This window comes from Ovis aries, chromosome 3 (genome assembly GCF_016772045.2).
Source record: "Ovis aries strain OAR_USU_Benz2616 breed Rambouillet chromosome 3, ARS-UI_Ramb_v3.0, whole genome shotgun sequence".
NCBI classification, from domain to species: Eukaryota; Metazoa; Chordata; class Mammalia; order Artiodactyla; family Bovidae; genus Ovis; species Ovis aries.
In genome coordinates, this window is record NC_056056.1 from 103,563,306 (window position 1) to 103,582,202 (window position 18,897).

The 18,897-nt window shown below is 55.5% G+C and overlaps 1 protein-coding gene across 1 annotated transcript in view; it reads left to right on the plus strand.

Moving 5' to 3' along the window:
* The window catches only part of FAM178B (family with sequence similarity 178 member B), a 99,599-nt gene that overhangs the window by 6,707 nt on the left and 73,995 nt on the right, over nucleotides 1-18,897 (plus strand). The window contains exons 4-7 of the mRNA XM_042246470.2: nucleotides 1,090-1,185; nucleotides 6,358-6,510; nucleotides 14,960-15,065; nucleotides 18,627-18,711. Of these exons, the coding sequence (XP_042102404.1) occupies nucleotides 1,090-1,185; nucleotides 6,358-6,510; nucleotides 14,960-15,065; nucleotides 18,627-18,711 (440 nt within the window). The remainder of the gene's footprint in view (nucleotides 1-1,089; nucleotides 1,186-6,357; nucleotides 6,511-14,959; nucleotides 15,066-18,626; nucleotides 18,712-18,897) is intronic.

Sequence of the window (18,897 nt, forward strand, 5' to 3'; positions counted from 1 at the left end):
CAGGGCGGGGCGAGGCTGGAGGGGTGGGGCTCCCAGGGCTCCTTTAACATCGGAGGGAATAAGAATGCAGAAGGTCAGAGCGGGGCCTGGTGCCCCTCGGAGTTTGTGTGTGGTCAGGGCCGAAGGTGAGGGAGCTGATTTCATGCAAAGTAAGGGTCAGCTCACAGGGCTGCAGTGGGGCTGGTTGGAAAGGGAGTTGAGGCGCTCAGGGCTGCGGGAAGAAACAGACTGAAGGGCAAGCATGCGCAGGAAGGAAGGAGCAGCCCTGGGGGCTACTGCCGGGACCGGAGAGGCAGGCCCATGGGGAGCACTGGGCCCAGGGGGAGCAGAGAGGCAAGGCCCAGGCCCCAGGGTGGTGCTGTTCAGTGCTAAGTTGTGTCCGACTCTTGGCGACCCTCTGGACTGCAGCACGCCAGGCTTCCCTGTCCTTCACCAGCTCTTGGAACTTGCTCAACCTCATGTCCATTGCGGAGAAGGCAATGGCACCCCACTCCAGTACTCTTGCCTGGAAAATCCCATGGACGGAGGAGCCTGGTAGGCTGCAGTCCATGAGGTTGCTAAGAGTCGGATACGACTGAGCGACCTCACTTTCACTTTTCACTTTCATGTGTTGGAGAAGGAAATGGCAACCCACTCCAGTGTTCTTGCCTGGAGAATCCCAGGGACAGGGGAGCCTGGTGGGCTGCCGTCTGTGGGGCCGCACAGAGTCGGACACAACTGAAACGACTTAGCAGCAGCAGCAGCATGTCCATTGAGGTGGTGATGTCATCCAACCATCTCATCCTCTGCTGCCCCCTTCTCCTCTTGCCCTCAATCTTTCCCAGCATCAGGGTCTTTTCCAATGAGTCAGCTCTTCACATTGAAGTTGTATGGTGTAAATTGTCGTCTTTCAGGCAACGCAGGCCCTCTCCCCCACCCCACTGCTGGAATCTGAGTTTGAGAGCCTCTGTGCAGGGAGACAGGGCCCTGGGCTCCCTGATCCCCGTGCCTGGGCCTGGCTGTGCACCGGGATACCCTTGGGGCCCTGTGATGGAGCTGGATGAACAGGCCCTGGGCTGACCCTGGTTGACACCTCTCACCTCCTTGCAGGGAGCAGGAACAAGAGAAGCTACTTCTCCTGGACTGTGCTGACCTCAGAGCCTGGGATCTTAATGAAGACGAAGTGCTGCTCACGCCTGAGCACAGGTAGGGGAGTGGGGACAGGCTGGGGGAAAGGCACCCTCCAGAGGTGCCCAGTCCACACACCGCCTCTCCAGACAGAGGGTTCAAGTGCTGCCCTGTCCTTTGTTTTGGACTGCTTTCTTTTTCAATATTTATCTATTTGACTGTGCTGGGTCTTAGTTGCGACCTGTAGGATCTTTGATTTTTGTGGTGTCATGCAACCCACTCCAGTCTGCTTGCCTGGGAAATCCTATGGACAGAGGAGGTCACAAAAGAGCTGGACATGACTGAGCGCAACTGAGCACATGCACAGGCATGTGAGCACACGCACAGGCACGTGAGCACACACACAGGCACGTGGGGTCTTCAGTTGTGGCCTGTGGGATCTGGTTCCCTGACCAGGGATCGAACCTGGGCCCCCCCTGCACTGGGAGAATGGAGTCTTAGCCACTGGACCACCAGGGAAGTCCCTGGGCCGTTTCAACCAGAGGTTTGTGTGCTGTTGATAAGTTCTCAAGCTGCCTCCTCATAATCCCACATCTGTTCATTGATTCGAGAAATATTTATTCTCCCATTGTGTGTCAGGATCTAGTGTGGAGCTTTGAGGATACACAGGTATAAAACATGGCCTGTTCTTCCCTGACTGTCTGCCCAAACTCGTGGGACCAGATCTCAAGCCACAGTCTAAAAGAACACTGCTTCAGAATGAGAGAGTACAGCCATGTGACACCTTTGTCTTCCCCTGTGCAGGGAAGGGAAGTGCCCTCTGTGAGAGGTGTCATCTGGGCTGGAATCTCCTGGCCTGTTGGCTGGAACCAGGGCTGGATTCCTCTGTACCACAGAGATGCCTGAGGACCACAGTTGAATCCATCTTCAGGGCATCTGGTTTTCCATTCATCCATTTGTCTATCCGTCTGTCTCTCCATTTGTCTGTCTATCCAACAAGCATCTGTTATGTGCAACTTTGCACAGGCTCTGTGGAGATAGTGAAGGACAGGGAAGCCTGGCGTGCTGCAGTCCATGGGATCACAGAGTCAGACACGACTTAGCGACTGAACAACTGTGCAGACTCTGGGATACAACAGGAACAGAGCCAGACAGAGGTCTCTGCCCTCGCGCTGCTCGGGGTCAGGGCCGGAAACCAGCAGTGCAGTGGTGAATGCAGGAAGCTGGTGGCCAGGGCTAATGAGAAAGGAGACAGTGGGCGTCGGTGGTGTTGGGGGTGCTGTGAGAGTTGGGCGACAGGTCGGGGACTCGAGAGCAGATAGGTTTTCAGCAGAGACCTGGAGATGGCGAGGGGTGGCCCTGGGAGGGCCTTGCCGTAGGAGCAGTGAGGAGGGGGCGGAGGTGGGGAGTGGAGGTCGGGGGGCTGCGTGAAGCTGGTTGCCACTCAGCTGAGCAGGGTCTTCTGCTGCTGCGTCCAGGGTAGACTGGGAGGGCACAGGGGGCCATGATCGTAATCCAAGAGAGTGAGGATGGGTGAGGAGGCATGTTCTGGGTAGACTTTCAGAGTAGAACTGACAGGGTTTGCTGATGAGCTGGATGGAGGCTGTGGGAGCAAGAGAGGAATCAGAGTGAACCCCCTGAATTGAGGCCTGAGCAGATGGATGGTCGGGGTTGACTCGAATTGGGGAGGGCTGAATGACGCAGGCTGGGGGTGGTGGCAGGCACGGGAACAAGTGTTCACTTGTGGGACCCCTGGGGTGAGACTAAGACAAGGACCTCCTTGTCTGGAGAGGCCAGCTTGGGAATCACCATGTATAGGTGACATTTAAAACCGCAAAACCAGATGAGATCACCAGGAAGTCGGTGTAGAGAGAACAGGCCCGAGGGCGCAGCCTCAAGGTCACCGTAACCTTGACAGGAGCAGCTCCGATGGGTGACTGGGGCGAGCCTGCCTGGAAAAGGTTCAGAGGAGACCGAGAGGGGAGGGCGAGAGAGGAGATCTGGCGGCAGCTGAGGGGAAAGTGGAGCCAGGACAGACCCTTCTGTCTGTCTGTCTGCCTTCCTTTCCATTCCTCCTTCCTCCCTCCTCCTTCCCCTCCCTCCCTCAGGAGCCGCGTGCCCCCCGCGTGACCCAGGGGCAGGCTGCTCCACAGGCGCTGGGCTGTCCGCCTGTCCAGGCTTCGCGCGCTCTGTGTCTTGGTGACGCTATTCAGGCCTGAGCTGGGCGGTCTGGTTGGAATGCCCACACTGAGTCAGCATCCTGTGTCCACCCACACGCACAGACTCCCTGGGGGCCCCTCTCTCAGGACCCCCGTATGGTTCGCCTCAGATCGGGGCTCAGCAGGTTGTCTGTAAGGCGTGTGGACTGTAAAGAGTTCCTCCTGGCTCTGAGGGCCTTTCAGCCTGCTTGGCTGTGCTGCTTCGTAGCAATGGCGAGCTTGCTTGTGCGGCAGGGAGAGCCTTGTGTGCTGAAATGGGGCAGGAGGGGGCCGCAGCCTGGATTAGGGACACCTGTCTCCTCACTGGTGGCTCAGTAGTCCAGAATCCACCTGCCAGCGCAGGAGAGGCGGGTTCGACCCCTGGGTCTGCAGGATCCGCTGGAGAAGGGCATGGCAACCCACTGCAGTGTTCTTGCCTGGAGAATCCCATGGACAGAGGAGTCTGGCGGGCTGCAGTCCATGAGGTCGCAGAGAGTCAGACTAAAGAACTAAGCAGCAGCCTTGTAGCTGGCCCCAGTTTCCATGTGCTGCCCAGCAGCAGGGAAAGGGTGCCTGACGGGCACACGGTGACTCCTGGCAGATGGAATCAGCAGGTTTGGGCCAGAGGCTTTGGTGGCATCATGAGTAATGAAGCAATTTTCTCTGTCGGGGCTGGGGATTCACTTCCCGCGGTCTCCACTGACTGGATGGAGAGCCTTGGAAGTAAATGGTTTAAGACATCTCTGTAGCCTGGATAATCTCCCTAGCTCTTTCCCTTTCTCCTGAGTGCATCCAGGATTTTGGAAGTTGTGGCCTGGATGCTTTTAAAATTCCCCACAGAAAGGGAGTTAACCTGGGCAGCTGGTGCTCCAGGCTTTGAAATTGCTGATAATCCTCTGGGCACGTGACCTTTTGAAGTAGTACTCTGAGACAGCCTCTTCTGACAACAGCCACTTTAAGGTGGTTGTTTTGATGTGTGATCATCTTGATGGGTCAGTACGGTTCTCTGCTTCAAAGAAAATTACTCACTGATGTACAAAGCCTGGCAGCCTCTTCCATCCCTGAGTGGGGCCGGGGTGGGTGGGAGGTGCCATGCAGGAGTATGGGTCCAGAAGGGGTGAGGCCCAAGCCGGGGGGCTGGCCACCATCTGGCAGACAGGTCGCCCGTGACGAGGAGTCGCAAAACCCCCCACCCTTGCCCGGCAGAGGAAGGCCCCCCGTCACCCCAAGCTGATCAGCTGCTCCTGCTCCAAGAGTAGCCTGTGTCTTGAACAGACAACATCCTGCATTCTCTAGCCCTTAAAGTTAAAAGCCCTTTATGTGTGTGCCAGTGCCAGGGAGGGGAGGATATTTATACCACAGCATCCTCCTTTATCCTCACTTCTGGGCTGCACAGGAAGTCCTCAATTAGAGTCATCTCAGAGCTCTTAATAATGCACATACATTGTATTTAATATCACAGAACTCCCTTTGAGCGATGGTTTGGGGTCAGGAGCCGAGAGCTTTCTACAGATGAGTCTGGTTCTTACAGACTTCTAATAGTCTACTTTTTCTAAAATTATAAAAGCGACCTAAGAAGCCGTTGCCGTTGTTGCTCTGTCACCCGGTCGTGTCCAGCTCTTTGCGGACATAGGAAGCCGTAGATACTCAAAAACTCAAACGGCAAATGAATTAACAAACCAGAAAGTTGTTGTACCATTTGTATGGTGGTTTGCTGAGGCTGTTTCCAAAGTCGGCGAGGTCAGAATCTGTCCGCTTTTCCGATGTCATTCCCATCTGTTGTGCCGTTTCACCCTTAGGATGACCTTCCTTACCTTGGGTCACTTGGCCAGAGAGTGACAGGTCCCCCTGGCAGCTGGTGGGCCCCCAGCCCAGCTCGTCCACCTCCGGCACCGGCTGTCAGGCCCCAGACACTCACAGGAGCCCCTGGCCGTGTCCCTTCCATGCTCACTGTCTCAGGGCCCAGCTGGCAGCCTGGGTACCGGCCTTCCTGTGATGAGAAGAAGGGGTGCAGTGCCTGTGGCTTGCTTTATTTTGTTATTCTTACTGTTGAGTATATGTTATGTTAGTGCAAAATCAAGCCAAACACTGTTGTTTGAAGTAAACAGGAAATGTCTCCCCTTCCTTCCCCTCCCCCATCCTGTTCCCTCGGGATGACCCTGGACCATGGTTGGGTGTGTCAGATGTGTGCAGGCTGTTGTGTGCATGTCTGTGTACCTGCACCACACACACACACACACACACACACACACACACACACACACACACACACTCTTGGTGTTCTGTGGCTAGCTGTGTTCACCCTCTGCGTTCTGTGTAAGGGAGACCCTTCCGTCCTGCATGGCACTGCGACTGGCCTCGTTTTGAGGGAGTCTTTACCTCCTGCCTTAGACACATCCCCATAGAGCTGGAATGTGTCCCCTCTTCTGCCTGTTCCTTCCCTATCCGTGGGACCTAGCTCTGGTTCACTAAATGACTCTCAGAGCAGCGTGGGCCTGGGCCTCTGCATTTCCCAGGCTCTCTGGGGAAAGAGCCCTGACCCCCTCATCATGCTTCAGAGGCCCTCCCCGGCCTGCCGCACCCACCCAGGGCTTCTTTCCCAAGCCTCTCCCCGCACCGTGTGGGTGCTCTGGGGCTGGTCCACTCGCTGGAGGGCCTCGCTGTGACCCCCTTACACTTGTCCTGGCCGAGCACGGGCAGCCCACGCCTGCCTCATCCTTGAGCATCTGGCACCTGCACGTGTGGGCACTCAGCGGACATGGACCAGAGCCCACGAGCGGGGCAGGGATGGGGATCAGGACTTCTGGCTCCTGCACTAAGGCCCTGAGAGAGGGGTTGGGGTCCGACAGGGAGTGGGAGAGGAGAGAGCCCCTTTGTCTGCGTCTGGCGGCTCTCCCTCTGTCAGCAGGTGGCGCTGTGCCCCTGGTCTGGTCCCCACTGGGCAGGGGGGCTGCGGGGAGGGGGCCGCAGTCTGGCCTTCCCTGGCCTCCCTCCAGACCACAGACAAGGTGCACCTGCTGATGCCCGGCTCCCCTGCTCCTTCATTTGCCAGGAAGCTGGTGGAGAGGTTCTCCGTGCCACTGCAGGTCATCCCAGCAGTGCATCCGGGCGAGACCGTGTTTCTCCCCAGGCGCCACCCTGTGCCCTGCATCCTGGACAGTTCACAGCTGAAGCCACGGAGCCCCCTGGAAAAGCTGTTCCTCAGGTAAACATCTGTGCGGCTTGACCAGGCCCCTCCCTCGAGGAACCCAGTGGTGAGGACCACCCCAGGGGAGGCCGTCGGAGGTTGTGTTCTGCCAGTGTGGGTGGTCAGCCTTCAGGGAAGCGCGCAGTACACGCACGTCTGCTTATGGTACTGTCTTCACTAATTTGGATGTGTAGCCTTCACAGAATCTCCCCTGTGGCAGGTGCTCGACGTCTGCTACGTGTTCCCTGTGGCAGGTGCTCGACGTCTGCTATGTGCTGCCTCCCCCCCCCAACACCCGTGGCCCCGCCGCATGCTCAGACTCATCGCACATGCCTTCGGGTTATGTCTCCATCAACACTGGAGCCGCTTTCCTGGCCGTCCAGCAGTTTCCCAGGGCCCGTCACCCCCTCCTCTCCTCCTCCCGGAAGGTTTGTCCCCGGCCACAAGGACAGCTCAGCATAACGTCAGCACAGCTGCCCTGGTCCTCGTCTTGGTGGGACTTGTTCACGGACATTATCACATAACCCGTGACTATGTTTGATTTTTTTAGGGGATTTTTGAAAACTTTACCACAATAACATGCAACTGTTGCGATTGTGAGTTCACATGTTTAAGAATAAGAGTGACAAAGCCTGCAGGATTCAAGCTACTGGGCCCCGGCCACTTGGGAGATGAAGCTGAGACCACCTGACCTCTGCCCCCGCAGCCCATAAGGCACGTGGAGGTTAGGGACACATTAGGACTTGGACACAAGAGCTTGTTCTCTTTTCTGGCTAGCCCATCTTATTTTATAACAGAAAAATAGTAGTGCTTTGATGTGTTTCCTTTAAAGTTTTTTGTCGTGGAAAGTTTCAAACACACATAGAAGTAAAGGGTACCTGTGTGTACCTACCAGTCAACATCAGTTACCGACGCAGAGCCAGTGTTGGTTCTTCCATACACCTGCCCACTCACCCTGTCCCCTCAAGATCATTTTTAAGCAAGTCCCAGACACATACAGTTCCTTTAAGTCCTTTAATCTGGGTCTCTAAAATCCTATCTTTAGACATAACTTCAATACATTATTACGCTTAAAGAATATAGACGTGTCTTAATGTCATTAATATCGATCAGCATTCAGATTTCTGTGATTGCTTTCTAAGCATTTTATATATATATAGGTTGTTGAAAGAAGAATCTAGATGGAAGGCCCAGATGTTGCAATCAGACCAAGTAACCTTAATGTTGAAATTACACCTCACATGTCACTGATGCCGGACATATTTAACCGTCTTCTTCATTTTTCTCAACATGTAGGTGGTCTCCAGCTTCCGCCTATAGTAAACAGTGTGGTAGAGAGTGTCTTTATACAGAAACATTTGTCAGCAGTTCTGGAATAGACCTCTGGATGTGATGTGAGATGACTGGGTCTTAGGGTATGGACATTGGTAAAGCTTCCCATTGCCAAACTGAAAAAATATCTAGGGATTTCCCTGGTGGTCCAGTGGCTAGGACTCCAAGCTCTCAGTGCATGGGGCCCCTGGTTTGATCCCCGGTCAGGGAACTAAATCCCACATGTTGCAACTAAAGATCCTGCATGCCACAACTAAAGCCCAAGGCAGCCAAATAAATAAAGGTTTTTTAAAAAGCAAATATATCTCATAAAGAGATGATGAAAGGGGGGCAGGGGAAGGAATGAAGGGAAAGAAGACAGATAGTGGGCCCAGAGGAAGCACAGGGACAGAGACGCGGCTGGACAGGGAGGACATGAGGGGAGAGGCAGGTGGCTTCCTGAGCTGTTTCTCCTCGGGATTTGGTGCCGACGGCAGGTTTTCTGTCCCGGGCTGGATGGTGGGCAGGAAGTGTTTGACAGAGGAGATGGCCTGTGGAGTGGTGGGCTGGGATCAGAGCAGCTGTGCCAAATGGGGCCAGGTGGCCGGCCAGCCTCCTGGAGCGGAGAGTCCAGACCTCCTCCCTCAAGGTTGCTAACGAAGCAGAGCGGAGATGGGGCCTGGGGACAGGAATGTCTGTGCCCTGCCCGAGGCCAGGTCAGGGGACGCCTGCCAGGCGTTGGGGAAGGGCCACTTCCTGAAGGTCGCCCTTTAGCTTGCGGGTCATCCTTCATTTCCTGTTTGTGCTGAAGACCTCAAGTTGAGACAGACAGTGGGAATTACTAGCCATTCAATAATTAGTGCGTTGTGGGCAGCCGGAAATGCGAGGATGGAGGAAGAAGAAAAAGGTTACTTCATCTCTCAAAGAGCAGTATGGTTCGGTTTCTCACCTTTCAGAAAGTGAATCTCACTTTGTGAGATTTCAGGTGACTTTCAGTCTCTTCATTAGACTCCTCTGTATTTTCACACTTTGTGTAATCATTACTGGTTTGGGGGGAGAATGAATACAGGTTTAAAAAATCACTTCTTGGGCTTGCATGCTGGCTCAGTGGTAAAGGGTCTGCCTACCAATGCAGGGGGTGCAGGTTCGATCCCTGGAAGTTCCCCTGGAGAAGGAAATGGCTGCCCACTCCAAAGACCTTGCCTGGGAAATCCCATGGACAGAGGAGCCTAATGGGATAGAGTCCCTGGGGCTGCAAAGAGTGGGACACGACTTAACCCTGGACGAACTAAAGGTATGCAAAAGTGAAAAATCACTTCTTGAAGTAGATTCACCTCTGTGTGCTGTCTGGTGAAGAGGGATGTTATCTTTCTTTCCTGTGTACAGAGTGGGAAATGTTGGCACAGAATAAGCCAGCAGTTCATCTCAAAGCAAGGCCAGGCAGTCTCGGTGTCTAACCCAGCCCTGGTCCTCCCGGGTTGGTTTACGTGCGCCTCTCCTCCCTGAGTAGAGGAGTATGTCAAGGCTGTATATTGTCACCCTGCTTATTTAACTTTTATGCAGAGTACATCATGAGAAACGCTGGACTGGAAGAAACACAAGCTGGAATCAAGATTGCTGGGAGAAATATCAATAACCTCAGATATGCAGATGATACCACCCGTAAGGCAGAAAAGGAAGAAGAACTAAAGAGCCTCTTGATGAAACTGAAAGAGGAGAGTGAAAAAGCTGGTTTAAAGCTCAACATTCAGAAAACTAAGATCATGGTATCCGGTCCCGTCACTTCATGGCAAATAGATGGGGAAACAGTGGCTGAGTTTATTTTGGGGGGCTCCAAAATCACTGAAGATGGTGATTGCAGCCATGAAATTAAAAGATGCTTGCTCCTTGGAAAGAAAGTTATAACCAACCTAGGCAGCATAGTAAAAAGCAGAGACATTATTTTGTCAACAAAGGTCCGTCTAGTCAAGGCTATGGTTTTCCAGTGGTCATGTATGGATGTGAGAGTTGGACTATAAAGAAAGCTGAGTGACGAAGAATTGATGCTTTTGAACTGTGGTGTTGGAGAAGACTCTTGAGAGTCCCTTGGACTGCGCGGAGATCCAACCAGTCCATCCTCAAGGAGATCAGTCCTGGGTGTTCTTTGGAAGAACTGATGTTGAAGCTGAAACTCCAGTACTTTGGCCACCTGATGCGAAGAGCTGACTCATTTGAAAAGACCTTGATGCTGGGAAAGATTGAGGGCAGGAGAAGAAGGAGACGACAGAGGATGAGATGGTTGGATGACGTCACCGACTCAATAGACGTGGGTTTGGGTAAACTCTGGGAGTTGGTGATGGACAGGGAGGCCTGGCGTGCAGTGGTTCATGGGGTCGCAAAGAGTCGGACTCAACTGAGCGACTGAACTGAACTGAACTCCCTGAACTGCAGCTATAGAACCAGAGGTGGCCCGGACCATCCTCTTTCATTTGTTACCCTGCTGGACATGTGACCTCAGGTCACTTCCCCGAGACCAAAGTCACATGCTGCTGTGACAGAAGCTGGTACGGGGCGGGGGAGTGGGGGAGGGGAGGAGGAGGGCGGCTGAACTCTTTCCTCCTCCCCTGATAGCAGTTTAGCGGGAAATCCAAGCCTCCTGACAGGGCCTAGGGCAGCTAGTGCCCCAGGGCAGCTCTAAGACAGGAACCAGTGCCTCAGGGGTGGAGCTTGCCCCCTGACGCGCCCTGGGTCCTCCCTTGTCCCCACACTGCCCCCGCGTGTGTGGGGGGGTCAGGACCCACGCTGTCCTCTGGGTGCACCTGAGTTTACAGTTTGTTCTCAGGACACCGGAAGCACCAGTGGGGACTTTCCTCGGCAATGGCCTCAGCAGGCTGGGGCGGTCCAAGTTCAGTGATGTAAATGGTGCTCAGACATCAGACCTCCCTGAGGCCCAGGCCCCAGCTCCTGTTTTGCCAAGACCTCCTTCCTGGCAGGCAGGGGAAGACCGGGTGAAATAAATCCAGCAGTCCCAGAGCAGGGGCAGCATTCAGCCGCCCCGCTGCCTGGACTTGGCCCCAAATCCAGAGCAAGTGAGAGTGGCCCTCCAGGCAGTTGCTAGGATCCCTGGGCTTTGGACCAGAGGGGCTCTCACTGATTTTTTTGAATCTTTTTTACAAGATGCTTTGTGTATTTGGGGCTGTGCTGGGTCTTCGTTGCTGCACTCAGGCTTTCTGCAGTCGCGTTGCTCAGGCTTCTGTTTGCTGTGGCTTCTCTTGCTGGGGAGCGTGGGGCTCTAGGGCACACGGGTTCAGCAGTTGTGGCGCGCGGCTTAGTTGCTCCGCAGCTCACAGCACCTTCCTGGACCAGAGAGCGAACCCATGTCCCCGGCACTGGCAGGTGGACTGTTAACCATTGGACCACAGGGAAGCCCTCCGCTCGCTGATCTTTAAACGAAAGAAAAAGAAGAGCGCTGGGACCATTACTGGTGGCTGGTCTCCCTCGGCGTTTCACTGAAGCTTTCATCTTAGTAGCCTGGCAAAGGCGCAGAAACTGATGCCCTGTAAATAGTGACACTCGGTGTTTATCCTTCTGCAGTCCAAGGGACTCTCAAGAGTCTTCTTGGGATTCCCGAGGCATTTAGAGACTTTGCCCCCTGGGACTGCTGCCCGTAAACTAGACCAGAGATGGGGGCTGGGAGATCCTGAGTTGGGGCTTATCAGGAACACACAGTCCAAGCAGAAGATCGGAATTCCGCCAGGAGCCCAGCATGCTGACTGAGGCTGGGGTCTTTGTTCTGTGTGCTTCCCCCTTCTTGCTGATCCCCCGCCACCCCGCATCCTGTCTTCCTTCCTTCTTTTCCCATTGCCCTGTGTCCTTGCCCCCAAGGCTGGAGAATAGCACATTCTGACCATGGCCACTCCTTGTGGGAGTGGGGACCTCCCCTCCCTGGATCCTCAGGGCTGGCAGCTGGGGCTTTACGCCCAGCTGGGCCTGAGCGGCATCTGCCTCCAAGAGGAGGCTCTGCTCCTCCCTGCTCGCCCCATGGCATTCTGACATTCTCAGGATAACTTCCAACCTTGGCGTTGGCTTTGGCACAGGCACAGGTGCCTGCTCGGATCCCGTGTCAGCATTCTCAGTTTGCCAGGGATTTTTTTGTACATCTAACCCTTATGACAGAAAGTGAAGAGGAACTAAAAAGCCTCTTGAGGAAAGTGAAAGAGGAGAGTGAAAAAGTTGGCTTAAAGCTCAACATTCAGAAAACTAAGATTATGGCATCTGGTCCCATCACTTCACGGGAAATAGATGGGGAAACAGTGGAAACAGTGTCAGACTTTATTTTGGGGGGGGGTCCAAAATCACTGCAGATGGTGATTGCAGCCATGAAATCAAAAGATGCTTACTCTTTGGAAGGAAAGTTATGACCAACTTAGACAGCATATTCGAAAGCAGAGATATTACTTTGCCAACAAAGGTCCATCTAGTCAAGGCTATGGTTTTTCCAGTGGTCATGTATGGAAGTGAGAGTTGGACTGTGAAGAAAGCTGAGCGCCGAAGAATTGATGCTTTTGAACTGTGGTGTTGGAGAAAACTCTTGAGAGTCCCTTGGACTGCAAGGAGGTTCAACCAGTCCATTCTGAAGGAGATCAGTCCTGGGTGTTCATTGGGAGGACTGATGCTGAAGCTGAAACTTCAGTACTTTGGCCACCTCATGTGAAGAGTTGACTGATTGGAAAAGACTCATGCTGGGAGGGATTGGAGGCAGGAGGAGAAGGGGACGACCGAGGATGAGACGGCTGGATGGCATCACAGACTCGATGGACATGAGTTTGGGTGAACTTCAGGAGTTGGTGATGGACAGGGAGGCCTGGTGTGCTGCAATTCATGGGGTCACAAAAAGTCGGACACGACTGAGCGACTGAACTGAACTGAACCTCAGTGGATTCCGTAACCCGCTCACCTTCTCCCCCCGGGGCCTCCCCACTTGCAGACCGTTCTCCTCCCTCAGATCAGGGTGGTCTGTGCCTGCCAGGCCTCTCCCTGCCCTTCCACCACGCAGGAGGTTCCTCCTGCCATCTCTCTATCCTTCCCCTGAAGGGTGGCAGGGCTCGCGGTCCAGCCAAGGTAAGGCAGCAGTGCCCTTTCACTGAGCACACTCACAAGGAGATTCCTCGAATCTCATCTAGCTGAATTCTTTGACAGCTGTTTGCTTGCAGGCATGGCTGAACCACGCCCTTTGCTGCCTATCTCTGACCCCTGGTCCTACACACCAGGCCTAACTCAGCAGCAGTGAACCCCGAGGCAGACTGATCCTTCCTCTGGCAGAAACTGCACTGCCAAGTGTGTAGCAGAAGGGAGACGTCTTCAACCAAGAGGCGTCTCTCCCTCTGAGCAGCAGTTGGAAATGTGTTGATTTGAGCCGACAGGGGCTTGTAGAATCCATTCCCCTACAGAGAAGCTGGCGGGTGCCCCCTGAGCAGAACGCCAGAGCCAGCATCGTCTTGGAGTCCCTGGAGCGCCGGCCTCCTTCCACATGGCCCCCAGCCAGGCCCTGCCAACCTGTGAGGCCCTCCAGACGCGGCTGGCTTGGCTGTAGTCTGCATTTGGGGGGCTGCGCATGAGCCACACAGGCATCACCGGGTCAGCACATGGAAGTGGCTGTGTGACTGAGCATGTGGGGCAGAAATGGCGTGTGCCAGCAGCCCTGGGGTGCACACGTGTTTGTATGTACAAATAAAGGTCTGTTTTAGAACGGTCAGCTTCACAGACACAGGAACAAAGCTGCTTTCTCCTCTGAACTTAAATGATTTGGGGGCGGGGGGGACACAATTTGTAAATTGCCTGGATATACTCAAAGAGACAGCAACTTGGCTTGGAGGAGCATCTTTGTTTTGGAGCATTCTGTTCCTGGCAGATTAAAATATGATGTCCTTTTTAAAGAGGAGGAGGAGGGTGAGCCGACTGAGGAAATTTCTATCTAGAGTCATGACTTTAAATGCCGTCCGAAATGTTCTTTGCCTGGATTTGGTTGTTTAAAGAAGAATGGACATGAAGTTAACGGTTTCATTTATCTGGAATCCTTATTAATTGCTTTTAGGACATTATCTAAAAAGAGTAAAGAGGCATTCACCAGACTCAGAGTATTAGGTTGTTGTTATTCAGTCGCTAAGTCGTGTGCGGACTCTGTGACTCCATGGACTTCAGAATGCCAGTCTTCCCTGTCCTCCAGGGAGGATCCAGCCCCAAACCCAACTTCCCCAGAATGCCAGGAGGGGAGTGAAGTCCAGCACCTTCCACCAGAGGCCCGAAAATCACACGAAATCCGACACCTCGTCCAGGGATCTGGGGTCCCATGGGTCCAGATGATCTCCCAGGGTGACAGTGAGCTCAAAGCAGAGCTCCTCCCCACGCCAGCAGCTCAGGGCAGGAGGGTGAGGCCTGACAGCCCGCGGTGAAATCACGGCCCCAGAAGCACGGGGTTCCCCCCCCAACCCCCGGTCAGGACCCTTGCCGTTCACATGGTTTCCCAAGACCCCTCTGCCTCCCTGTTACTTCCTTCCCCTGATCTCCCCGTCCTGGGCCCCTGTCTGTTCTTTTCCCGTCTTCTCAGGTGTCCCCTTTGTTTTGGAAAAACACAAGATGGGGCAGACATGCTCTGTGTAACCGGACCCAGACGCCGGCCCCACAGCGGGTAATCCTCTACCCCGGCTGCAGCTGGGCTAAGAGGCGAGGCTCCCGGGCACGCTCCTCATCACAGCCCAGACCCTTCTCAAAACTGGTCAGCACCTCAGTTTCCCGCTCCATCACGCAGGAAAAACAAACTGTGCTCCCCAGCCCTGTGCGTAAAACTCTGAGAGGGGAATTTCCCTGGCGCTTCCCCTGCCAGGCACCCGGGTTCTAGCCCTGGCGGGGAGACTAAGATGCTGCAAGCCTGGCAGGGCGCGGCCAAAAAACAAAAAAAAGCGAACGACATTGTGAGACGTGTTCGTGGACAGCGTATGATTCTGAATGGCGCTGTGGGTTGTTTTCTGTTCCAGCAGCTGCCTGCCCTGAGCGTCTTTGTCCAGAGCGGTGACCGCTTCTAGTCCCGGGAAAGCTCGGACGCCCCCGCTCAGCCTCGCTGAGAGGGTCACGGAGGAGGGTCGCCTCCCTGACCCCCCGCTCTGTCCTGCCCCCGCAGCTCCTCGCCGGCCCGGCAGCTCACCTTCCTGCGCCAGGGCCTCCTGAGCAGCGTCTACCTGCCCGTGGGCGACCGCCCCATGCCCCTGCTCCGGTGGCTGTTACAGGTGAGGACCGCGACTGCCGCTAGGTGGCGGGAGCGAGCCGGCCCAGCACCCGGGGGAGGGCCGCCGGCCGGCGGGGCGGGGCTCCCATCCTCCGGCCCGTGGGGCTGCTGGGTTGGTCCTCGCTGAGGCTGGAGGAGGGAGGGAGACTTGTGGTGATGGAGTCAGGAAGGGGCAGGCACCGGCCTGTAGCCTCACGCCGGGACCCCCCAGCGCGTGTGCCTTGCAGGGTGTTGCCTCTCTGTGATTCCCGCTCAACAGGTGCTCCCATTGTGTGCAGGCTCTTCTCCAGGCTCCTGGTCTGGGCCCTCATCCAGCGGCCTTGCAGGTGTGAAGGCCCTCGTAGATCTGGAGCTGGGGTGCTCGCTGTGGAGCTGTGGTTCAGCTGGAAAAGCCTAGAACAGCTGCTGTCTTCCCCCCGCCCCCCTTCCTTTCTGGTCACTGCCAGAACATTTTGCCTTGGTGGAACATGCTTTCTGCCCTAGGCTCAGAACCCTCACATGGAGAAAGACAGTGAGGAGAAGCCAGCAGGGAAAGCCCAGGCACCAGCTGCTGGGATCTGAACGCAGGGCACGGGGATGAGGCCTTGGCCCCCATCCTGGACCATCTATACTGGGGACAGCAGGTCCCAAGCTCTAGCTGGTCTCATTCCTGCCAGTTGGAGCCTAGACCCCAGCTGTAAATTAGACCCGCCTTGCGAGGCGGATCGTTCTTGGGACTCCTCAGCCTCAGCAGACTGGCTGCCTTCCAGAAACAGCCCTCCAGCTCTCTCTCCTTCCCACTGGGTCCTTCCCCATTGCCCCTCCCTGCCGCTCCCCCAGACCCTGGGCGACACAGGGGACACAGTGACCATTCTTCCCTGTCCTGTCCTGCAGCTTCTCTCTGCCTGCACAGCACACGACAGACACAGAGCCGGTCTGAGATGCTGGCCACAGAGGGTCCTTGTGTGACCCTGGCACAGCATGGAGTGCACGAGCCCCGCCTGGTCTCTCCCCAGCCTCTGTCGCCTGTGGGGGGAGGGGTGCGGCAGCAGAGGACCCCCAGCCCTGCGTCTCCGCCTAGTACTGTGTGACGTGGGCCGTCATTTAACAGCGGCTCTGTGTCTCCGTCTCTCACTCGGTAAACTGGGCTCAGCAATCTCGCGTGAAGGTCGAGTGGGGAACTCCTGTGGCCTGCCTTGTCCTTCTGGTCCCGCCCGCTGCTCTGCTCAGGGCCTGGACACCATCGGGAAGGAATGGTGTCAACCCAGAGGTCAGGCTCTCCATCTTCAGGAAGGAGAAACAAAAGCTGAAGTCGGATCCATGCAAGGGGTGCACTTGGCCTTGGGGACGTCTTCTCGGGAAGACCCTGCCCAACATCTCTATCTCTGGAGGGAAGAAGGAGCAGGGCATTGATGTCTGCCACTCAGGGGACCACCCCGTAGGCCTTAGGGTGGGCTCTGACGCTCACTTCCGAGGTTTGGGTTGTCTTGCCACTTGGAACTTCTCTCCCCGCAGCAGCAGTGGCGCTTGTTCTCTCGCAGACCTTGGCTGAGGCCTGGCTGCATGCTGAGCTGCAGGGACAGAAAGATTCTGGCAGTGGTGACCCAGGTGTCCATTGAGGGCTTCCCCGGTGGCACAGTGGTGAAGAATCCACCTGCCAATGCAGGAGACCGGGGTTCCATCCCCGGGTCAGGAAGATCCCCTGGAAGAGGAAATGGCAACCCACTCCAGTATTCTTGCCTGGAGAATCCCCGTGGACAGAGGAGCCTGGCAGGTTATGGTCCATGGGGTCTCAAAGCGTCTGACACGGCTGAGTGATTGACATGCACACACACATCTCAGGCAGACATGGCTGCCTGTACTTCACGCTGCTGGTGAGGACTCCAGTTCAGAGAAGCACAAATCCATGGGGGATCCCTGACGGTGCTGGGGGCCTCCTGTGAAGCTGCAGGGGTGATTCGTGGGATCCAAGGGCTGGGACAGCGCTGGGCCTCACAGGAGCTGGAATCACACTGGAGACAGGTCAGGATCTTAGGACAGACTTCGGCTTCTCTCTATGCCCCAGGCTCTCCATGGTCAAATAAACCCCCAGGAAGAAGAGTTAATTGGCCTGTGAGGGGTTAAGGGACCACCCCCAAGCAAAGGCAGCTAGGGGAGCAGGGCCACAGGGCTGCTGAGGGCCCACACACATACCTGGGATTGATTCTAGTCAGAGGTTGGGGGGTTAAGACTTCTCCAGCCCTGCTCCCTCAGCGGCATCCCCAGAAGAGCCATCCTGAGTCCCCATGGGAACCAGTTTCTGCTGCCTGCCGGCCTCCCTGCTCCCGGGGCTTCCGCGGGTGAACAGTGGGTACTGGGGGAGTAGGCTTCAACCTTGCATGCGTGCTTAGTGACTTCAGTTGTGTTCGACTCTTTGCACCCTTGTGGACTGTAGCCCACCAAGCTCCTCTGTCCATGGGATTCTCCAGGCAAGAATACTGGAGTGCCATCCTCCAGGGGAACCTTCCCGACCCGGGAATGGAACCCGCCTCTCCCACGCTGCAGGTGGATTCTTTTCTGACTGAGCCACCTGGGAAGCTCAGGCTTCAGCTTTAGTGCTCACCAGTTATGTCAGCTCGTCCTCGGAGCTCTAGAGTGGACTTCCCGGGTGAGCCTTGGAGGCCAAAACCTGGAAGCATATGCCGTCACTGAATTCGTGTTCTTGCTGGGGAGTGGTCGTGTGTTCAGCTATGAAGAAGTTAGGAGAGGAAGAGGGAGGCAGAGCTCTGATGCCTTAGATCTCTTGGAAGCAGGCAGCTGCAGCTGTGAGGGAGGGAGGCAGCAGGCGGGGGCAGAGACGGAAGCTGAGGAGCGAAGCTAATGCAAGAGAGGTCACGGCTGGTCCTGGGCGGCGGCGGGGCAGGGGCCCTGGAACTGGGATTACTCTTCAGAGTTGTCCCAGTTGAGGCAAGGGTCCTGGCCTTGGCCAGTTATCAGAGGAAGACTGCACTGGCAGGGAAGGTGTGACCTTGAGTGATTCGAGTGAGGGACTCTCCTTAGACTCAGGGCCCTCGGCTAACAGTACTTCCCAGCCCTTAGGGATGGGAGCCCTGGTCCTGAAAGGTCTCTGCAGAGTCAGAGGTCACCCATGCCTGTGAGATAAGGCGCTGACCTGGAAGCCATGTGAGGCTCACGAAGAGGAGCCAGCTTGACCTTGTCCAGCTTACTGTAGTTATTGCTTCTGAGCTCTTTCTCTTCCCTACACGGGTGCCTGCCCTGAGGGGCATGGCTGGGGCCTCAGGGCGTGAGTGGCAAAAGGAACAAGACTCCCACACAGGGAGGTGGACAGAGTAGGAGATGTCAAGTCCCCTAGACCTGGGATTGAATCCTGGCTTTGCTCTTCACTTGCTGGGACCCTGGGGAAGTTGCTTGATCTCTCTGAGCTTAGTTTCATCATCAGTAAAGTGGCAGTAAAGACAGTATCTTTCTACCATATGGATTTGTAAGCATTAAATGGGACTTGTTTAATATGTAATAAAGGTTTACTACTGTTACTCCATAGTGATGACCCAACTAATTTGTTTTTCTTTTTTTGTCCTCCTAGCTGCTGACATGGCCTCCAGAAACTTCTTCGAGAGCCTTTGGTCTCCTGTGGGACCTCAGCCTGGACGGGCTCTTCCGTCAGTCCGGTTAGTGCCTGACAGAAGTGCAGGGTGGCAACTTGCACTCTGGGTGCCCAAGCTGGGGAGCCCACCCAGTGCCTAGCTCTCGGCACCCCCCGCCCCGCCCCCAGTCCAGCACGCAGGCAGGTGCTGGTGGGGGTGTTGCGTCACTGCGGGGACATGCAGACATCAGGCCCTCTTGGGCTCTGGCTC